Source organism: Trichechus manatus, unplaced genomic scaffold, assembly GCF_000243295.1.
Source record: "Trichechus manatus latirostris isolate Lorelei unplaced genomic scaffold, TriManLat1.0 scaffold00048, whole genome shotgun sequence".
Taxonomy (NCBI): Eukaryota; Metazoa; Chordata; class Mammalia; order Sirenia; family Trichechidae; genus Trichechus; species Trichechus manatus.
Window position 1 is genome coordinate 14,101,506 of NW_004443984.1, and position 19,731 is coordinate 14,121,236.

Below are 19,731 nucleotides of genomic sequence, written 5' to 3' on the forward strand. Positions count from 1 at the left end.
CTGGTGGAATCTATCTCAGGCAGGAGGCTTTTCAGCCTCATTCTGAACGGCTTCTGATGCAGCAGTTCCAATGGAAAGTTGACCTATTCATTCATTCTCCCAAATATTTACTGAGCACCTACTACAAGACAAGGACAATGCCCACCTGGAGCTTACAGTCCACTGGGAAGACAGACAACAACTAAAATCTACCATAATAGGTAGTGACAAGTATACCACACACACACATACACTCTCTCTCTCTCACACACACACACACAAAAGGATAAGGGCTAGAAAGAGACCAGGGTGGGGCAGAAGTCATGCTCCATTAGACAGGCTGGTCAGGGAAGCATCACCTGAGAAGATGACATTTGAGAAGAGACCTGAATAAAGTGAGCCACAAGAGGAAATGGGGTCACAGTGTTCCAGGCAGAGAGAACTGCAAGTGCAGAGATGCTGAGATAGACAGTGACTTGGTCTGATTCACATTTTATAAGGATCACTGGCTGATGTGTGGAGAAGTGAGTGGAAGGTATAACAGTGGAAGCAGGGAGACCAGTTAGAAGGCTACCATAGCGGTCTCAATGGGAGAGGACAGTGGCCTGTTCTTGGGTGGCAGTGGTAAAAACATGAGAAGTGCTTGGATTTGAGAATTTTTTTGAAGGTTCTAAGTAAACAATATTTCTTACAGCCCAGGATATTTTTCTTTATATCTAATTAAAGCCTTTCTTGTTTCTCTTTTAGACTAGAAAGGAATGTAAAAAGTTTGCAAACAAAGGGAAAATTTTTATTTTAAACAACACTTCAGCTATATTTTCAAATAATATGATCAATCTGTTTTCCTTCCATCTCCAGACACCTTTTACAGATGAAACAGCCCTAAATTTAAAGCCACTGATTTGTTAATCTGTGTAAGGTATAATAAGTATTTTCTCTGTATTTATAGACTTGTTAGATACCCTATATATAACTCTTCACATGCTTTATTGAATAAGTATACCTTAGCCTTCTCATTTCCCAGCTAAGGGAATCTAATTACTTTAACATTTCCTCAGTCCCCTGCTTCCCCACTGCTTAATCATCATCCTGACTCATCTCTGGACTTTCTCCAAATCTTTAAGAATGCCAAAAACCCACCCTGGGTGGAATGTTCTAGTGGGGGTATCAACTCTCTCTACTCCATGCTTCATTAAAGTGATCCAATCTTTCCCTGACACCCTACCACTTCACCTGGCTAATGCCTACTCTGTTTTAGGTCTCAGCTGAAGTGTTACATCTCAGGAAGATCTTCTCTGACTCCTACACTAGACCAGCACATCCAACTATTTGGTCCTAAGGTCCCTGGACCAATATACCCAAATATTACCATCACAGTCGATAAGTCAGTATTTGCTAAATGAAGAATAATGTCCGTCACAGGGTAGATGTTTAATTGCCCTGTAGTGAAATGAAATATAGTCCCTCTATCGAAATGACAAACAGAGACAAAGCCTTGAACCCTTACTTCCTCTGTCGGTGAGACCGTTTCACAGGGCAGAGCTCATGGAACAACTTCTGACTGGTGAGCCTGGCTGCCAACAGGTACTTGTTTTGGGTGATGAAGTCATCAATGGCCTGCTTCTTCATACCTCGGGCCTGGAGAAACACCAAGAAGCAGTTGATTTTTATTAGGTTTTCTTACTGCCAATGGGTTTTACTTTCAAGCTTAATAAAAGTCTGGCTGACCCTGGCTAAAGTAATACAGCCAAATAAGACAGATCTGTTTGAGCAAATAAGCATGTGGTGCTTTTTCAACCACATAAGGCTAAAAGGACTATAATTATTTCAGGTCAAAGGAAAAATCAAGTGCTGTTTTCACTTGAAGACTTCTGTACACTATTTTATGCTGACCAATTAATAGAATCATTTTGAATTTTAGGCAGATTTATTTCCATTCAGAATTTGTAGCAAACTGAACAATTAAAAATACATGTCATACATTTCCAAGGATTGTCATCATATACAGTAGGTTTTATAACTGCAAATGTAATTAATTAGAAATCAATATAAAATGTAAACTAGAAAATCCATTTATGTTTGGAAATTAAAAAACACACTCTGAGTCACCTATTGATCTAAGAGAAAGCATATCAGATATTAGAAAACATAAATTTGAATGACTGATGAAAATACTCTTATCAAAACTTTGGTATCAAGGAAGTGAAAAGACAACCCAAAGAATGGAAAATATTTGCAAATCATATATCTGATAAGGGTTTAATATCCAGAATATATAAAGAACTCCAACAATTCAACAACAAAAAGACAAACAACCTAATCAAAAAATCGGCAAAGGACTTGAATAGACATGAAAAGATGCCCAACATCATTTGTCATTAGGGAAATGCAAACCAAAACCACCATGAGATAGCACTTCACATCCACTAGGATGGCATTGTCTTACGCTGGGTTGTCTAGAGAAGCAAAACCAGTGAAGCATCTGTCTCTCTGTCTATCTAATCAATCAGTCTACCTATCTATTTATCTACCTATCTATATATAGATATAGAGAGAGATTTATCTCAAGGAAATGGCTCATGCAGTTGTAGAGACTGGCAACTCCCAAGTCTGTGGGTCAGGCGTCAGGCTGGAGACTACTCCTGACTCACACAGCTGCAGGGGTGACGAACCCAAAATTGGCAGGTCAGACTGCAGGCCGCTGGCTCACCAGCTGCAGAGGCCAATGAACCCCAAGATTGGTAGGCAATACGGCAGGCCACTGCCTCAAGTCCCAAAAACCAGAGGTCAGATGATAACGAGCAAGATACAGGATCCAGAGCAAGCAAGCAAGCTTTGCCAGAATGTCCATATATATATTCAATGCAGGCCACACCCCTGAGGAAACTCCCCTTTCAACTGACTGACTGATTATATTAGATCCCATCATGGAGGATGATCACATCACTACATAACTCCCAAATTACATCACTACTTAACTGCCAAACTACATCATTACATAACTGCCAAACCACTGAGAAATCATGGCCCAGACATGTTGACACATGACCTTAACCATCACAGCTATTATCAAAAAAAGCTAAAATTAACAAGTGTTGTGAAGGATGAGAAACTGGAACCCTGGTGCACTGCTGATGGGAATGGAAAATGATACAGACTGCTATGCAAAAGTCTGACGTTTCCTCAAAAAGTTGAACACAGAATTACCATATGACCCAGCAAATCCACTCCTAGGTATCTACACAAAAGAATTAAAAACAGAGACACAAGAAAAGATACTTGCACACCAACGTTCACTGATGCCTTATTCAAAATAGCCAAAAGATGGAAACAACCCAGTATCTACCAACAGATGAATGAATAAACAAAATAGGGTATACCCATACAATGGAATAGTATTCATCCATAAAGAGAAATGAAGTTCTAATACATGCTATGACATCGATGAAACTTGAAAACAGGATGCTGAGTAAATTAAGTCAGACACAAAAGGACAAATATTGTATGATTCTACATATATGAAATATCTAGAATAGGTATATTCATACAGACAGTAAAATAGATTAGAGGTTACCAGGGTCTAGACAGGAGGAAGTGGGGAGTTATTGCTTAACGAGCAGAGAATTTCTATTTCAGGTGTTGAAAACATTCTGGAAATTGATGGTGGTAATGGTTGCACAACATTGTGAATGTACTTAATGCCACTGAATCGTACACTTAAAAATAGTTAAAATGGTAAATTTTACATTATATCTATTTTTACTTTTTTTTGTACTTTAGATGAAGGTTTACAGAACAAAGAGTTTCTCATTAAACAGTTAGTACACATACTGTTTTATGACATTGGTTAACAATCCCACGACATGTCAACACTCCCCCTTCTGGACCTTGGGTTCCCTATTACCAGCTTTCTTGTCCCCTACTGCCTTCTAGTCCTTGTCCCTGGGCTGTTGTCCCCCATTAGTCTTGTTCTGTTTTATGGGGCTATCTAATCTTTGGCTGAATGGTGAACCACTTCATTACTGAGCTAAAAGAGTGTCCAGGGGCCATACTCTCAGGGTTTCTCCATTTCTCTGTCAGACCAGTAAGTCTGGTCTTTTTTTGTGAGTTAGAATTTTGTTCTACACTTTTCTCCAGCTTTGTCTGGGACCCTCTGTTGTGATCCCTGTCAGAGCAGTCAGTGGTGGTAGCCGGGCACCATCTAGTAGTACTGAACTCAGTCTGGTGGAGGCCGTGGTAGTTGCGGTCCATTAGACCTTTGGACCAATGTTTCCCTTGTATCTTGTTTTATTCCTTCTCCCATGCTCTCAAAGGGGTAAGACCAGTGGAGTATCTTAGATGGCTGCTTTTAAGACGCCAGACGCTACTCACCAAAGTAAAATATAGAACATTTTCTTTATAAACTATGTTATACCAATTGGGCTAGATGTTCCCTGAGACCATGGTCCCCACGGCCCTCAGCCTAGCAATTCAGTCCCTCAGGGAGTTTGGATGTGTCTATGGAGCTTCCGTGACCTCGCCTTGTACATGTTGTGCTGGCTTCCCCAGTATTGTGTACTGTCTTACCCTTCACCAAAGTTACCACTTATCTATTGTCTATTTAGTATTTCCCCCTCCCACCCCTCCCATCCCTCATAACCATCAAAGATTGTTTCTGTGTGTAAACCTTTTCACGAGTTTTTACAGTAGAGGTCTCATACAATATTTGCCCTTTTGTGACTGACTTATTTCACTCAGCATAACGTCCTCCAGTTTCATGCATGCTGTGAGATGCTTCGCAGATTCACCATTGTTCTTTATCGTTGTGTAATACTCCATTGTGTGTATGTACCGCAGTTTGTTTATCCATTCATCTGTTGATGGGAATGTTATATATATTTTACCACAATTAAAACAAAACAACACAAACTTTGGGATGCAGTCAGAGCAGCAGATAGCGGATAATGGTAGTCTTAAAATGAATAGATCAGAAAAGCAGTTAATGAACTAAAAAACATCCATGTCAAGAAGTTAAAAGCAAACAGCAAAATGTAAAAGTAGAAAGAAGGAAATAATAAAAAGTAAAATTAATGAAACAAAACAAATAAAAAGAATTAACAAAGCTAAAATCGGTTCTTTGAAAGAGCTAATAAAACTGACAAACCTCTTGTAAAATTGATCATGAAAACAAAAGACACAAATAACCATTAACAAGAATGAAAAGGGGCAATCACTACCTATGCTGCAGAAGTTAAAAAAAGTTTTTTAAATTTGAAAATTTAGATGAAATGGAAAAATATCTAGAAAAATATAACAAAGTCCAAAAAAAAAAAAAAAACAGAAAAGTTAAATAGTTCTATAACCATTAAAGAAGCTTGCAATAGTGAAAAATCTTTCCTTAAAACAAAACCCGAAACCCCAAAACTCAAGATGTAGACAGTTTTATAAATGGTTTCTACCAAACTTTCAAGGATGATAATCCAAACTAACGTAAGGTCTTCCTGAGAATAGAAAAATGGGGAATATTCCCCAACTCATTTCATGATGTCAAAGCCCAACACGGGTATCATGAGAAACAAAAGTTAGAGGTCAATCTTATTTCTGAGCATAGGTACAGAAATCCTAAACAAAATGTTAGCAAACTGAATCCAGCAATATACTGGAAGGAGCACTGTATAAACCAGGAGGAGTCCTGGTGGCACAGTGGTTAAGCCCTCGGCTCCTAACTGAAAGGTCAGCCGTTTAAACCCACTAGCTGCTTGGCAGGCGAAACGTGGCAATTGCTTCTGAAAAAATTTACAGCCTTGGACGCCCTATGGGGCAGTTCTACCCTGTCCTACAGGGTCGCTATGAGTTGGAATCAACTCGACAGCAGTGGGAATGAGAAATAAACTGGAAAAAAAATACACACACATATATATGATTTCTACAGGTAAAATAATAAAACCTTATTGAGAGATATCAGAAGACCTAAACAAATGAAACAGAGGTATCATGTTCACAGCTTGGAAGTTTCAATTTGGTAAATACGTCTATTCTCCACAAATTGATTTAAAGAACCAATACAAACCCAACAAAATCCCAACATTTTTTTGTTTGTTTTGGTGGAACTGACAGAATTTACAGTGTATACAAAAAGTTCAAAAGACCAAGAACAGTCAAGATGCTTTTGAAGATAAAAAACCCCAAATCCAAAAAACAAAGCGACAGGATTTTTTTTCTCTACCAGATATCATGACTACTTCCAGATGATTTAAAATATCTAAACAAAACTATAAAGGCAAACTATAAAGCTTTTAGAAGCTCTATGAAAAGAACATCTTCATAACCCTGGTGTAGGGAAGGATGTCTTCAATAATAAACAAACAAGAACCAATTAAAAAGGAAAATATTAATAGTTGAATATATTAAAATTAAGAAGTTACATTAATAAAAAAGACACTAAATACAAGAATATATTCATAGCATCATTATTCAAATAACCCAAAACTGGAAAAACCCAAATATTCATCAACAACAGAATGGACAAGCACACTGCGGTTTATTCATACCATGCAATTTTCATAATAAGAATGAACAAACTAAAACTCGACATAATGACGTGGATGACTGTCTCAAACAATGTTGAGAGATGCCAGACACGAAAGATACACACTGGATGATTCCATTTGTATAAAATTCAAAAACAGGCAAAACTAATCTATGGTGTTAGGAAACAGGATAGTGCTTACTTTTGGAAAAGAGGGGAAGTGGTTGGGAGAAAGAGAGGGCCTTCTGGAGGGCTGATAATATTTCTCTTTTTGACCCAACAAATGCTAATGTGTATGTATTCATTTTACGACAATGCACCGTGCTCCACAAATTCTGATCTGTGCACTTCTCTACATGTTGTTTTATACTTCGATAAATAAATTTTAAAAAGCAGGGGGAGGGATGTTAGCATAAAAAGAGTGAAAAAACAAGCCACAGAATGAAGATATTTGACACTCATATAAACGATAAAAGACTAGAAGGGAGAAAAAAAAAACCAAACTAGAGTCTAGAACACATAAACAACTCCTACATGTTAATAACAAGAAGGCAGACAATCTAACAGGGAAAAAAAAAAAAACAAAAAAACAAAAACCCAGGTAAAAGATGGGCACTTTACGAAAGAGGAAACCGAAAAGGCCCATATGCAAATACCAAAATGCTCAGCTTCCCTGTAACTAAGGGACTGCAAAGCAGAACCACAGTGAGATATCACTATATGCTCACTCAACCTAGAAACCCGTGGAAATGTAAACTGGTACCACAACTTTGGAAAACACATTACCTACCAAAGCTGGAGAGTTACATATTCTAGGATTCAGCAATTTTACATCTAGTTATACCCTAGAACAGCTGTTCTCAAACTTTTTGGTCTCAGGACAACTTATACTCTCAAAAATTACTGAGGACTCTGACGAACTTTTGTTTGTGTGGGTTATATCTATTGATATTTACTGTATTAGAAATTAAAATTGAGAAACTTAAAAAAAATGTAATAATTCATTTAAAAAATAATAAACCCATACAAATCCATAACAAACATGTTAGCACATTTTTTAAAAATGAAAAACAACTAACATTTCCAAAACCAAACTATTTAGCAAGTGGCACTGTTTTACATTTTTGCAAATCTCTTTAATGTCTGGCTTCATAGGAAAGATAGGTGGATTCTCTTATCTGTTTCTACAAGCAATTTGCGGTAGTATATTGCTTTAGTTGAAAATCCAGCCTCACACAGATATATAGCTGGAAAAGGAAGGAATGTTTTAATAGCTTTTCAGATAATTGTCGATATTCATCTCTGATACTATATCAAAACTTGACAAGTGGTAGTTTCTATAAGGTTGGTTGCTATATGGAATCTGAAACCTATCAATGAACTTTTCATACTTTATTAAATTAAAATCCATTGATCACTTTGCACTTGGAATGGATCTTTTACTCAAGCATGATTCTGTAACATCACATCCAAGTCATTTGGAAAATACTGGTTCACTGATCTTTCAAAGGTTGACAATTTCATCTTACTATATCAAAAAAATCGCATCACACTGATGAGCCGATCTCATCAGAAAATTCTGTGACGCTGTCAGCTCATGATGGTCGATACAAATTTCCAAAATTCTAATTTTTTTGAAAGCCTGAATTTTATCACTGACAACAAACACCATCAGTTGTTTTCCTTAAAGTGCCAGGCTCAATCCACTCATTTTTGAGACAATGTCTGCCAAATAACTAAGTCTGAATAACCATAGTTTGTTCGTCGGGTATTCTTTCAAGTAAAAATAATGTTCCATTAAAAAAAAAAAAAAAAAGTGGTTAGCTCAACTCACGAGTTAAACAACTGCACACACGTGCTTGTCCTCAAGACAACCTCTGTACACTGCCACGCAGAAGTGCTTTATGTAACACTTCCCATTTCTTCACACGATACTGAAACTATCAAAGACATGCACATGAGGGTCAAGATTTAAACTAGTAATTTTTAATGCTTCATCAAGGATATTTTAAAGTAAAATTAGTGGCATCTGTTTGTTTTTACTGTGAGTGCTCAGGGATGAAGAACATAAGGGCCTTAGGTAATCCCTCAGGGGTCTGTGAACCAGATTTTGAAAATTTTTTGCTACCCTGAGAGAAACTTGTGCTTGGGTACACTAGAACATATATAATGTTCATGGCAACACTGCTCCTCAAAGCCCTAAAGTGCCATCAACCGAAGAATGAATAGATCAATTATAGTGTGGTCATAAACACTATACAGCAATGACAACTAGAGCTACAGGAAAAAACAACTGGTGTTACTAGAGCTGTACTAAGCCACCTGCCACTGAGAAAACTCGGTTTACATTAAGGGTGCATTTTTGTATCTATAAAGGGCAGGGTGATAAAGCGTCCATTTGTACCAGTTATTTCATAAATGTATTTGACCTGCAATTTTCCCTAGGGGATAAATAAATACAATTCTCAAGAGTATAAGCTATTACTAAAAAGCAATTTAGGAAGTCTTTACAGATTGAACATAGGTTGAGATGATCTTCTCTTGCCTCTATCCCACCACTGGTACTTTTTTTCCCCCTGACTCTCTTTTCAGTTCTTTCTTGGTCTCCATCATGCACCCCCTCTTTTTATTTGCTGGTGGTTGTCCAGAGTTTTGCCCTTGGCCACCTTCTCTCCTTACTTCACATATGCATGGGAGATCTCACCCGTACTCAAGACTTTAACCACTAATCATTTACTAATGACCCACAAATCTCTGCCCCCAGCCCATATGCCTTTCCAAAGATCCAGAGTCCTATACCCAATTGCCAGATGGACATTTCCCTTTAGATTTTCTATACCTGTTGCCACTGAGTCGATTCCGACTCATAGTGGCACTAAAGGACAGAGTAGAACTGCCCCATAGGTTTCCAAGGCTGTAAATCTTTTACAGAAGCAGACTGCCACATCTTTCTCCCGTGGAGCAGCTAGTGGGTTCCAACTGCTGACCTTTTGGTTAGCAGCCAAGCACTTAACCACTGTGCCACCAGGGCTCTTAAGATTTCCTATAACCAAACCAAAAAACCAAACCTGTTGCCGTCAAGCTGATTCCAACTCATAGCGACCATACAGGCATCTCTAATTTAATGCGTACAACTTACTACCTTGTAAGCCAGCTGCTCTTCTTTACTATCCACTTTCTATGTCTGGTTCTGACACACACAACATCCTTCCCTATTTCCATAGTCTCAGGTACCCTTCATTTATGTTCATATGGCACTCTGGGCTCACTCTGCCTCTAAGTGAGGCACCCATCACAGTGCATGGAAACTGCTAGTTGGTCTCTCTCCTCACCTCAACTGCTTCAGTTCATGGAAACCCAAAGAGTTACTTCTGTCTTAATTTGCAAGTGTCTAATAAATATAATGATCAAATATAAACAATGTTCTTCGTCACAAGAATATGCAGAAATATCAAATCACTTTGTTCATGGTTATATATTAGCTCCCTTTTGTTTGAGAGGAGCCCTGGTGGCACAGTGGTTAAGCCTTTGGCTGGTGTCCAAAAGGTCAGTAGTTCGAATCTACCAGCTGCTCCTTGGAAACCCTATGGCGCAGTTCTACTCTGTCCTATAGGGTCGCTATGAATCGGAATTGACTTGATGGCAACGGGTTTAGTTTTTGGTTTTTGTCTGAGGGCCAAGACTACAGGTCTTGTAACTCTGGATGTCAGAGCTCTCTCTGTACTTGCTACATAGTAGGCAGGGAACGAAATGTTTACTGAGTGAATGAAATACAGTATAGAACTTCTCACTCTAGCCTCCCGTAAGAGACGGACAGTCAAAGGATCTTTGCTGATTTTTAAACATTAAAAAATGTAAAATATGTTCATTATAGGGATTTGGGGAAACATAAAAACTAACATATAATTTTGCCATCAAAGAGATACCACTATTAAAGTTTTGATAGTAAAATAAATAAAGCCCTTATTTCCAGTTTTCTCCTATACATACACACTTGTTCGTATGTTAAAACACTGAGATCGTGTTTAAAATGTATATACACTTTTGCATCCTGCTTGCTCTTTAACGTTATTTTATGAAAATATTCTCATGTATTCTTCAAATTGCCATTTTAAACAGCTAGATAATATTCTCTGTTTGGGAGGTACCAATATTTATCCTGCTGCTGGATATTTCTATTTCCCCCTCAATTTTCATATTATGAATGATACTTAACATCTTTGTAGGTGAATCTTTGTGCCCCTATTCCCTTAGGACAGATTACGAAAAGGGAATCTCACCTCCTTCAGGTCTCTCCCCAAGCATCATCTTACCAAGGCTCTTCTTGGCCACTCTATCTTAAAACTGCCACCCTCCACCAATACTCCACATTTTTCTACCATATTTTTTTCCTTAGCACGTATCACTATATAATATCACCACAGTAGATACGTTATGCTGATTGTCTTCTCCACTAGACTACAGGGCAGGGAATTCTATCCATAGGCTCACTGCTTGGCACATAAAGGGTACTCGGGAGGGCTCTCTTGCTGAATGAATCTAGGCAGTTAACACATTATCGATAAATTGCTTTTCTGTGAGCTTACTTCCATCTGCAGGGTAAAAGAGTGCCTGTTTCTTTACACCCTCAATACTACTATTTTTACTTTGAAAATATCTGTCAATTTGATGGGTGAAAAAAATGTTAAATCTGCATTTCTCTGATTATCAGCGAGACTTCATTTTTAAAAATGCTCATCAGTCATTTGAACTTGTTCTCTGAATTTTGTTCATATTCTTAGCTTATCTTCCCAAGAAGTTTTTATGCTGATCTTCTTGATTAGAAGGAGCTCTTTAGAAACTAAAAATATCAATTTCTTTTACATGTGTTGTATTTCCCATTTGTTAACTTTAAATTTTTAAATAAAAATTTAAAAGCTATAGTCAAATTATTAAGATTTATCTAGTAAGATTTTCCCAGTAAGATTTTCCCAGTGCTTTTAACCCTTCCCCATCTTAAGATTAGATAAATATTCACCTATAGCTTCATTCTTTGAATGAGTTTATGGTTTTTAATTTCTTTTTATTATTGTTTTACATTTAATTCTTAAGCAAAACAGTACCAAGTCAGATAAAAAACCAACTCATTTTAAAATTTTGTATATCTAAAGGAAGAAATTAATAACTAATTTATCCTGCCCGTTTTACCTGTTTTGTTCAATTTTGCTATTAATGTGAAGGCTCAAGAAGGAAAGACGCTGACTCTCACATACCTGGATAACATCAGCAGGCTTGTTGATGTGTTCTTTAAAGATCAAGATGGTGGGGGCATAGGCATTGATGTTGTACTGCCTTGTCATCTCTTCGGCCCCCCTCAAACCGACATATACATATCCAAATGACAAATAATCTTTGTATGCAAAAGCAGTCAACTGTTAGGGCAAAATAGATAGGAAGAAAACTAAATTGATAGCACAGAGCTTAAATCACAAATCAAGTGTGACTTTTTCACATCAATGGGTAAAGATGAATCCTGTCTTATTTAGTCCCACTAGGTCTTCTATACCTTGAACCTAGGAAATCTGTGGTGTTCCATGCATGAAAATTACACCAACAAAGGTAAATACAACTAACTCTTCTTTTCAAAGATAAAGCAAAATATTCATCTTACTGATGGCTGTACTTGGTGGGTAGCATGGAGTGTCTGTGGAAATTTCCATACCCTGATTATATAAGATGACAGTGGCCATGCAAACGGTTACACAGGTCACTTTCCTCTCCCATCTCATGTCACAGTGATAACGAAACGTGTCCTGGAAGTGTAGTACAGGGTACCAGTAAGAGGACAGATTTTGGAGTCAGACAGGCTTCAATGGGATCACACCTTCACCACACTGTCATGAGACCCTGGGTAAGCTTCAAAACCACTCTAAGCCTCAGTAGCTTGGTCTATAAAATAGGGATAATACATATAACGTTGGGTTCTCCTGGGGACTGAATGGTATGATGTATGTGGATGGCACAAGTACAGTAACTAGCATCAATAGGTGCTCAATGTATGGTGGCTAAGGCAAATTTCTGGTCTTCAAATACCTCCCATGGGACATGCTATTACCTACAAAAAGGATAATCAGGCTACAAGTTTCAACCCAGACATTACTCTTTTCACCAAAGAAATAAAAACATTACCCCAGCACATGAAATACCTTGTATAGTAGTGGCACAACTGGCATTTGGTCAAACAGAAGGACATGAGGTTTATTCTCTTGCTGCCAGCCGGAGAGGAATCTGACATAATTTTTATTTGTAACCTTAAGTTGAAAACAGGATGTTAGTTTCAATATTTGATTCTTAATAGCTGTATTATAATCCTATCTGGAAATAATAAAATCAAATATATGTGAAAGATTATTTTGAAAAAAATAAAAGAGGCAGACAACTAATCTTTTTGTCTTCATTTGACTAAAGCTATTTAAAAGAACAGGGACATTGATTTCATATTTTCATTTGTTCCATCTCTTAAAGTCTGTAATCATAATCCTTTCCAAAACACTTACTGGCCATATTTCAAAACAAACAAACAAACTGAACTTTCAAGTTGGCTCTTATTACAGACTATACCTCTTAATCTATTAATATGTAGAAGATATTGCAAAACTTCCCCTTTCAAATGTATAAAAATAAGGCAGTCTATGGTACACCTGACCCAAGTCATGGTATTTTCAATCACCTCATATGTATGCAAAAGCTGGACAATGAATAAGGAAGACCGAAGAAAAACTGATGCCTACGAATTACGGTGTTGGTGAAGAATACTGAATATCCTATGGACTGCCAGAAGAAGGAACAAATCTGTCTTGGAAGAAGTACAGCCAGAATACTCCATAGAAGTGAGGACGGCAAGACATTGTTTTACGTACTTTGGAAATGTTATTAAGAGGGACCAGTCCCTGGAGAGTGACATCAAGCCTGGTAAAGTAGAGAGTCAGCAAAAAGAGGAAGACCCTCAATGAGATGGACTGACACAGTGGCTGCAACAATGGGCTCAAACATACAGCAACGATTGTGAGGCTGGAGCAGGACCGGGCAGTGTTTCATTCTGTTGTACATGGGGTCGCTATGAGTTGGAAGGAAGTCGATGGCACCTAACAACAACAACAACCCTACTACTAAATTTCATTTATTGCCATGTGAATTGCTACTTTTGTGTTCCCGTTTATGCCCTAAAATAATCTTGAAAGAAAAAAACAAAAAACTTGAATAAATTAAATTTCTATCTAGAAATTTTTCATAGGAGTTTAGAAAAATCCACCTTTCCACACTGTTTCCAGAGTGATCTATATAATAAAACTCAAATCTGATCATTTCACTCCTCTGCTTAACCTCATTCAGTGGCTCCCCATCACCTGCAGACCAAGACCTAAGCTCCTTAAAAGGGCATCGAGCCCTGTGAGGCCTTCATAGTGAGCTTCCCATTGACCCTTCTAATTTCATCTTCTCCTGCTCAACAATGACTGCTTCCTACAAAGCAGGCTGTTTCACTTCTCTGGACCTGTCTGCCTGGAACTCAGTCACTACTTTTCTCATCTTACCTAGCAAATTTCAGTCAGGGGTCATTTCTGCCAGGAAGCCTTTCCCAACTCTCTAGAATGGGCTCACGACACATGGGTAGAAAAGAATTACCCACCGGACTGGAGCTCCTTGAAAAGTCTCCTCAACATGTATCATAGTACTTGGCATAGAATAAATACTTTACAATAGGTAGGCCAACCTATCATCATTTTAGGAACCTACAACGCTCTCTCACAATTTTCTTTCACTTCTTTTGTGGATTATGATTCAGCAGGACAGAGTCTATAAACACTGTATTACAAATAGGATGGAAATTTCTGTATGTTCACTCTCCCTGGTATTGTTAAAAGAACAAACTATTTAAAGCAAAATAAGAGTCATTTCCCAGTTCCTCTGACCCTTAACCTAAGATACTAGAAAAAAAAAAGAGATGCTTTTTAAGTATAAAAATTATAAACTAGTGTGAATTCTTTGTGTCTGGCTTCTTTAGCTCAACCTTGTAAAATGCATTCATACTAGTGCCATCACTACAAGTTTTTAAAATTTCCAATAACAGTATTTGATTTAATGGAACGTGGTGTTTTCTGTGGATTTGATCATTAAATACATAACCAAATATTATGTGATTATCAAAACCCACAGGACTACACAACACAAAGAGTGAACCCTAATGTAAACTATGGACTTTAGTTAAGATACTTTAGTTAACAATAATGAATCGCTACCAGCCATCGATTTTAACAAAGATATCACACTAATGCAAGATGCTTATAGAGGAACCTGTGGGCAGCAGGGAGAGGAGGTATATGGGAACTCTGTACTTTCTACATGATTGTTCTGTAAACCTAAAACTGCTCTGAAAAAGAAAGTCTATTAAAAATTTCCAAAAACAGTATTTAATTTCATGAACTCTGTTCTTTTCTATAGATTTAATCATTAAATACAGAACCCAACGGAATTTAATTTGAATACTTTCATAAGACAAATACCTTCACATGAACAAATTCACAAGTTGGAAAGAATTCCTTCATCCTACCATGTGATCTAATTTTTTGTTTAGAAAATAGCCAGTGTAATTTTAGGTACAGCGGATGATATGATATGATATCATGGTTGTGTAAAATCTATGATAGCATAAAACCTTCAAAGTAGCTACTAACAGGTATGAATTCTTTCAGTCTCTGTACTTAGTCTGTTCAATTTTCAGTCTTTTACATATTTCATTTAAATGATTTAGTTTAAGTAATTAATTAATATGTATCATGTCCTACACAAAAGGAAACTCAGGTCTGAGATGACCAGATGTAGAGTTCAGGGCAATGAGCAGTCCCAGGCAACTCATAAACTACTTCTCAGCCATATTCTCCTCAATAGGTACTTACTTTCTCCACCAAGTTCCCTGGAAGAAGACTTTCTACAAATTGCCGTAGGTTCTCACGGACAACTGCGTTATGGAAGAAGGAGATTTTCCCATTTATAATTCCTAGGATAGAGGGTGTGCTATGCGCTCCGAGGTGATGGGCTAGGCGTCTCTCGTACCCAGCATGGACCACACCAATTCCTACACCTGAAAAGGATCGAAGACTATATGAAGCCTTTCCATGCCCCATGGCAGTTGGACCAAGTGCTGACAAGTAATTTTTTGATGTAAAATAGAAATCCCCACCTGGTAGGAGAGGTTATCATTCCTAATAGGTTGTCCAGCATTCTTTCACTGCTGGAATTCTAAATTGGTTCTATTTTTTTGCAGAGAAATCTGTTAATATCTAAGAAGAGCTAAAAATTTTGTATCTTTTAGCTTGTTATTTCTAATTTTGGGAGTACATCATAAAGAAATACTTTAAAAGAAAAGTGAGCAACCTGTACATAGTGTTGCTAGTCATAAATAGAAAAACAAAAATAAACCTTAAATAATCCACGGGTCCATCAACTGGGCAATGGTTGAAAAAAACCACAATTTATCAAGAGGGTAGAAAAAAGTTAGTTTTCTTCCTCTTCTGAACATGTCCCCCCTTTCATATATAGAGATACTACAAAATACAAATGAGCAAAAAGAGAAAGAAATTAAGTAAAAATCATTCAAAAGCCCATATCCCAAAATAACCACTGTTAATATTTTGTAACTTTTCCTACAGACACTTGTGTATATGTAAAATAAAATGGGATACTGTATTGTTTTTAGCTTTTTTCACTTAATACTTTTCTTGTTCTTTCACCAGTGTATCTGGAGGGCCAGTCACTCTGCTTGACAGCAGAGATACATGAAATACTAACAGCCAGGAAATATGTATCTTTTTGTGGATGTCTAAGACTTCTCAAACTTAACATTTCCAAAAACAGAACTCCTGATTCTTCCCACAAACCTGGTCCGCCCATGCCTTTGCCATTTCAGCTGATGGCAGTCTCATCCTTCCCAACTACTCAGGCCAAAAATATTATGAGTCATCTTTGACTTCTCTCGTCTCTCACACCCTATATCCCATCTGTCGACAAGTCCTTTTGGTCCTGTCTTCAAAAGACACCCAGAAGTGAAGCATTTTCTGTCACTTTCATTATCCTCTCCTACCTGAGTCATCATCATCTCTTGTCTGGGTTACTGTAATAGCCTCCTAAATGGTCTCCCTGTTTCTCCTTGTCCCCCTACAGTCTATTCTCAACATAGTAACCAGACTGTACCTTCTAAAACATAAACACAGATCCTGTCACTCCTCTGTCCAAATCCTGCAAAGGCTCCCCATTTCACTCAGAATAAAATCCACAATCATTACCAGGGCCAGTAAGACTTCTCCTGATTTGGTCCCTGGTCCCCCTCTGACCTCCCTCCTCTCCTACTCCTCACACTCACCTCGCTCCAGCCTCTAGCACCCTTGGTCTTCCTCGAACACACTGGCACCCTCCTGCCTTAGGGCCTTCGCAGTGGCTGTTCCCTCTGCCGGCAGTGCACGTCCCCCCTGATAACTGCATAGCTGACTCCTTCACCTTCTTCGAGTCCTTCACAATGAAGCCTAGCCTGGCTCCTATATTTAAAACTGCCCTCCCCACACTCAAGTCCCTCAACCTGCTCACTTTTGTCTTTCCCAAAGCACTTACCATCTTCTAACATACCACTGCCTTACTTATTCTATCAGTTGTTTACTGTCTGTCTTCCCCTGCTACAATGTAAGCCTCATGAAGGCAAGGATCTTGGTTTAGTTGGCTGATGTATTCCAAGCACCCAGAACAGAACTTGGCACATGATAGGAGCTCACCAAAATTGGGCTATCAATCTATTTAACCAGTTCTTTACTCTTGCACATTGAAGTTGTTTTGGGCTTTCACTATGATAAGGAATGTTTTAAAGGGCATCCTTGTACATCTTTGTATACACACCTTTAAGCACTTGTATGATTACTTCCTAATTAATAAACTCCTAAACTGGAATTGCTGTATAAATGGCAAGGGTTTCAAACCTATTCCAGTGCCTGGAATATAGTAGATACCTAATTAATTAGAGCTATTATTATTATTACTTCATGCAGACCATGGTGAAGTCAGATACAGAGACTGTCTCCTACGCGAGTGGAATTTTATTATCTGATAGGCTCAGTGCCTCTTCCTTGTGCAGGCTGGGATAAACAATGTCAAACTCTCACTCTCTGCATTGTCTTTTCCTAGCCTCCTATTAATATAGCTTTTTTTCCCACTTAAAACAGAATACTAGTGATTAAGTTTCTTCTCTTTTAGTTAAAATTACCTCTGGGTTCTTGGGGTTATGTACATCACCTTCATTAAACACTGTTATTTCCAAATATATTCAGGTTATTTTCATGGGTTATTTCTACAAAGGACTTTGATTCTTACTATTATAATCCCATTTCCAAATTCTGGAGCCATTTTACTCCTCCCCTAGATATTGATTATCATAAAGATTAGAATAAAGAATGATAATCACTGCACAGGGGACACTAAGCTTCTGTTAAGGGTGATGGGAAAACTTGGAAACGGATAATGGTGATGGTTGAACAATATGATAAACATAATTAATGTCACTGAATTGTGTATGTAAAGAATGTTGAAATGGCAAATGTTTTGTCACATATATATTTACCACACACACACAAGAATGATTAAATATTTGTAGTTATTTTTTCCTCCTAAAAAGATGTTTTAGAGTATAATAAGTTCAACCTCCCTCTCCCCCCTGCAAAGCTGGGAAGGAAGAGTAAGAACAGCTGGCAACACTGTTCTCTCCTTAAGACTCAGGCTGGGAAATGACCATAGCAACTCGTAGTGACTTGGGGTCTCTGAGTCACAGTAAACAACAGCTTCCACTGTCTCCGTCTCTGCCTTCAAATTTTCTACACGTCAAAGTTCAGGATTTGCAAAGCAAATCAGCCAGGCCAACAGCAAGTAAAATTATTCACAAAGCCTTATCCTGACTCAGCATAACCTGGCTAGATGACAGATGGACATGTCCAGAATCTACATGAAATTGAGTAGCAAACTGAGAAGAAAGGCAAAATATCATGCAATGTCTTTCAGAGACATTACTGAGTTTTTATGGGTCAATGTTTCTGGTTAATTGACATATCCTGGGGAATTAAAGGGACCCTGGTGGCGCAGTGGTTAAGAGTTCGGGTGCTAACCAAAAGGTCGGCAGTTCAAATCCACCAGCTGCTTCTTAAAAAGCCCTATGAGGCAGATCTACTCCATCCTGTAGGGTCGCTACGAGTCGGAACTGACTCAATGACAATGGGTTTGGTTTGGGGAATTAAAAAATACTATATTTTCTCCTCTTTCTGAGGTTGTAAGAGGGTCTTTGCTTTGAATAGTATTAAACATCTCTCTGTGATGCCTCCATTTTGAGGTTCCAAATGATATTTGCTTTCATTACGCAATTCTAAACGCACATCACATCTTTTGGAGAATCTTTCCTTTTTCGCTCTGTAGCACACACACACTCATTTTTCTTATAACCTTTGACTATGCCTTAAGGGATGGCACAGAGCCAACTGGAAGAACACGTCACTGTCAAACGTGGCTAAACATAAACCTGTTAATAAACAAACTACAAAGATGCAAAACAACATAAAGTAAAACAAAATCAAGGACACAGAGCTAAAGCGAAAGCAGAAAAAAATATACCTTTTCACCACTATCTACGCAGACCTATTTCCTAGATAGTATGGGATTGATTGTTACATACTTAGCAGTTCCTTGAAAGAGAGGACTAATTTGTTCTTTTTAAATAAGAAGTAAGGGTGAATAATCACTACATGATCATCCCAATTGGGCTTCCCTAAAACTGCAGCTTGATTTTCAAGATGTTCATCATCCTTGACACCCTGGCAGCCCTCTCTGCACCTCCCAGCAAACACTGCCTCTGTTGTGATGAGTTAGGTGTGTCTCTTATTGAGGTTCCTGAGTGCAGGAACGAGGCTTTACTTATTTCTGAAGCAGTACAGCCCATTGGTTAAGACAGTGAACTCTGGAGTTAGACTTCTGGGTCCATATCCCAACACTGCTGCTCCTGAGCAGTGTGACCTCAGATTAGTTCTTTAACTTTCCTGGGCCTGGCCTCAGTTTCCTCATTTGTAAAATGGGGATAATAATAGTCTCTCCCTTATTGAGTTGTTTTGTGGATAAAGATAATCCACATAAGCATTTGGCACAATGCATAGAAACTAAAATGTTCAATAAAAATGGTTATTATT

At 38.0% G+C, this 19,731-nt stretch overlaps 1 protein-coding gene across 3 annotated transcripts in view; it reads right to left on the bottom strand.

The window, feature by feature from the left end:
- DNAJC16 (DnaJ heat shock protein family (Hsp40) member C16) overlaps positions 1-19,731 on the bottom strand; it is a 35,188-nt gene that overhangs the window by 5,276 nt on the left and 10,181 nt on the right. Inside the window, exons 5-8 of one of the 3 annotated variants that reach the window (XM_004377226.2) lie at positions 15,421-15,605; positions 12,673-12,777; positions 11,740-11,898; positions 1,487-1,617 (exon numbers count right to left, since the gene is read on the bottom strand). In XM_004377226.2, coding sequence (XP_004377283.1) covers positions 1,487-1,617; positions 11,740-11,898; positions 12,673-12,777; positions 15,421-15,605 — 580 coding nt within the window. Of the gene's footprint in view, positions 1-1,486; positions 1,618-11,739; positions 12,778-15,420; positions 15,606-19,731 lie in introns of all 3 variants that reach the window. The other 2 variants (XM_023732163.1, XM_023732164.1) reach the window with 2 other exon arrangements.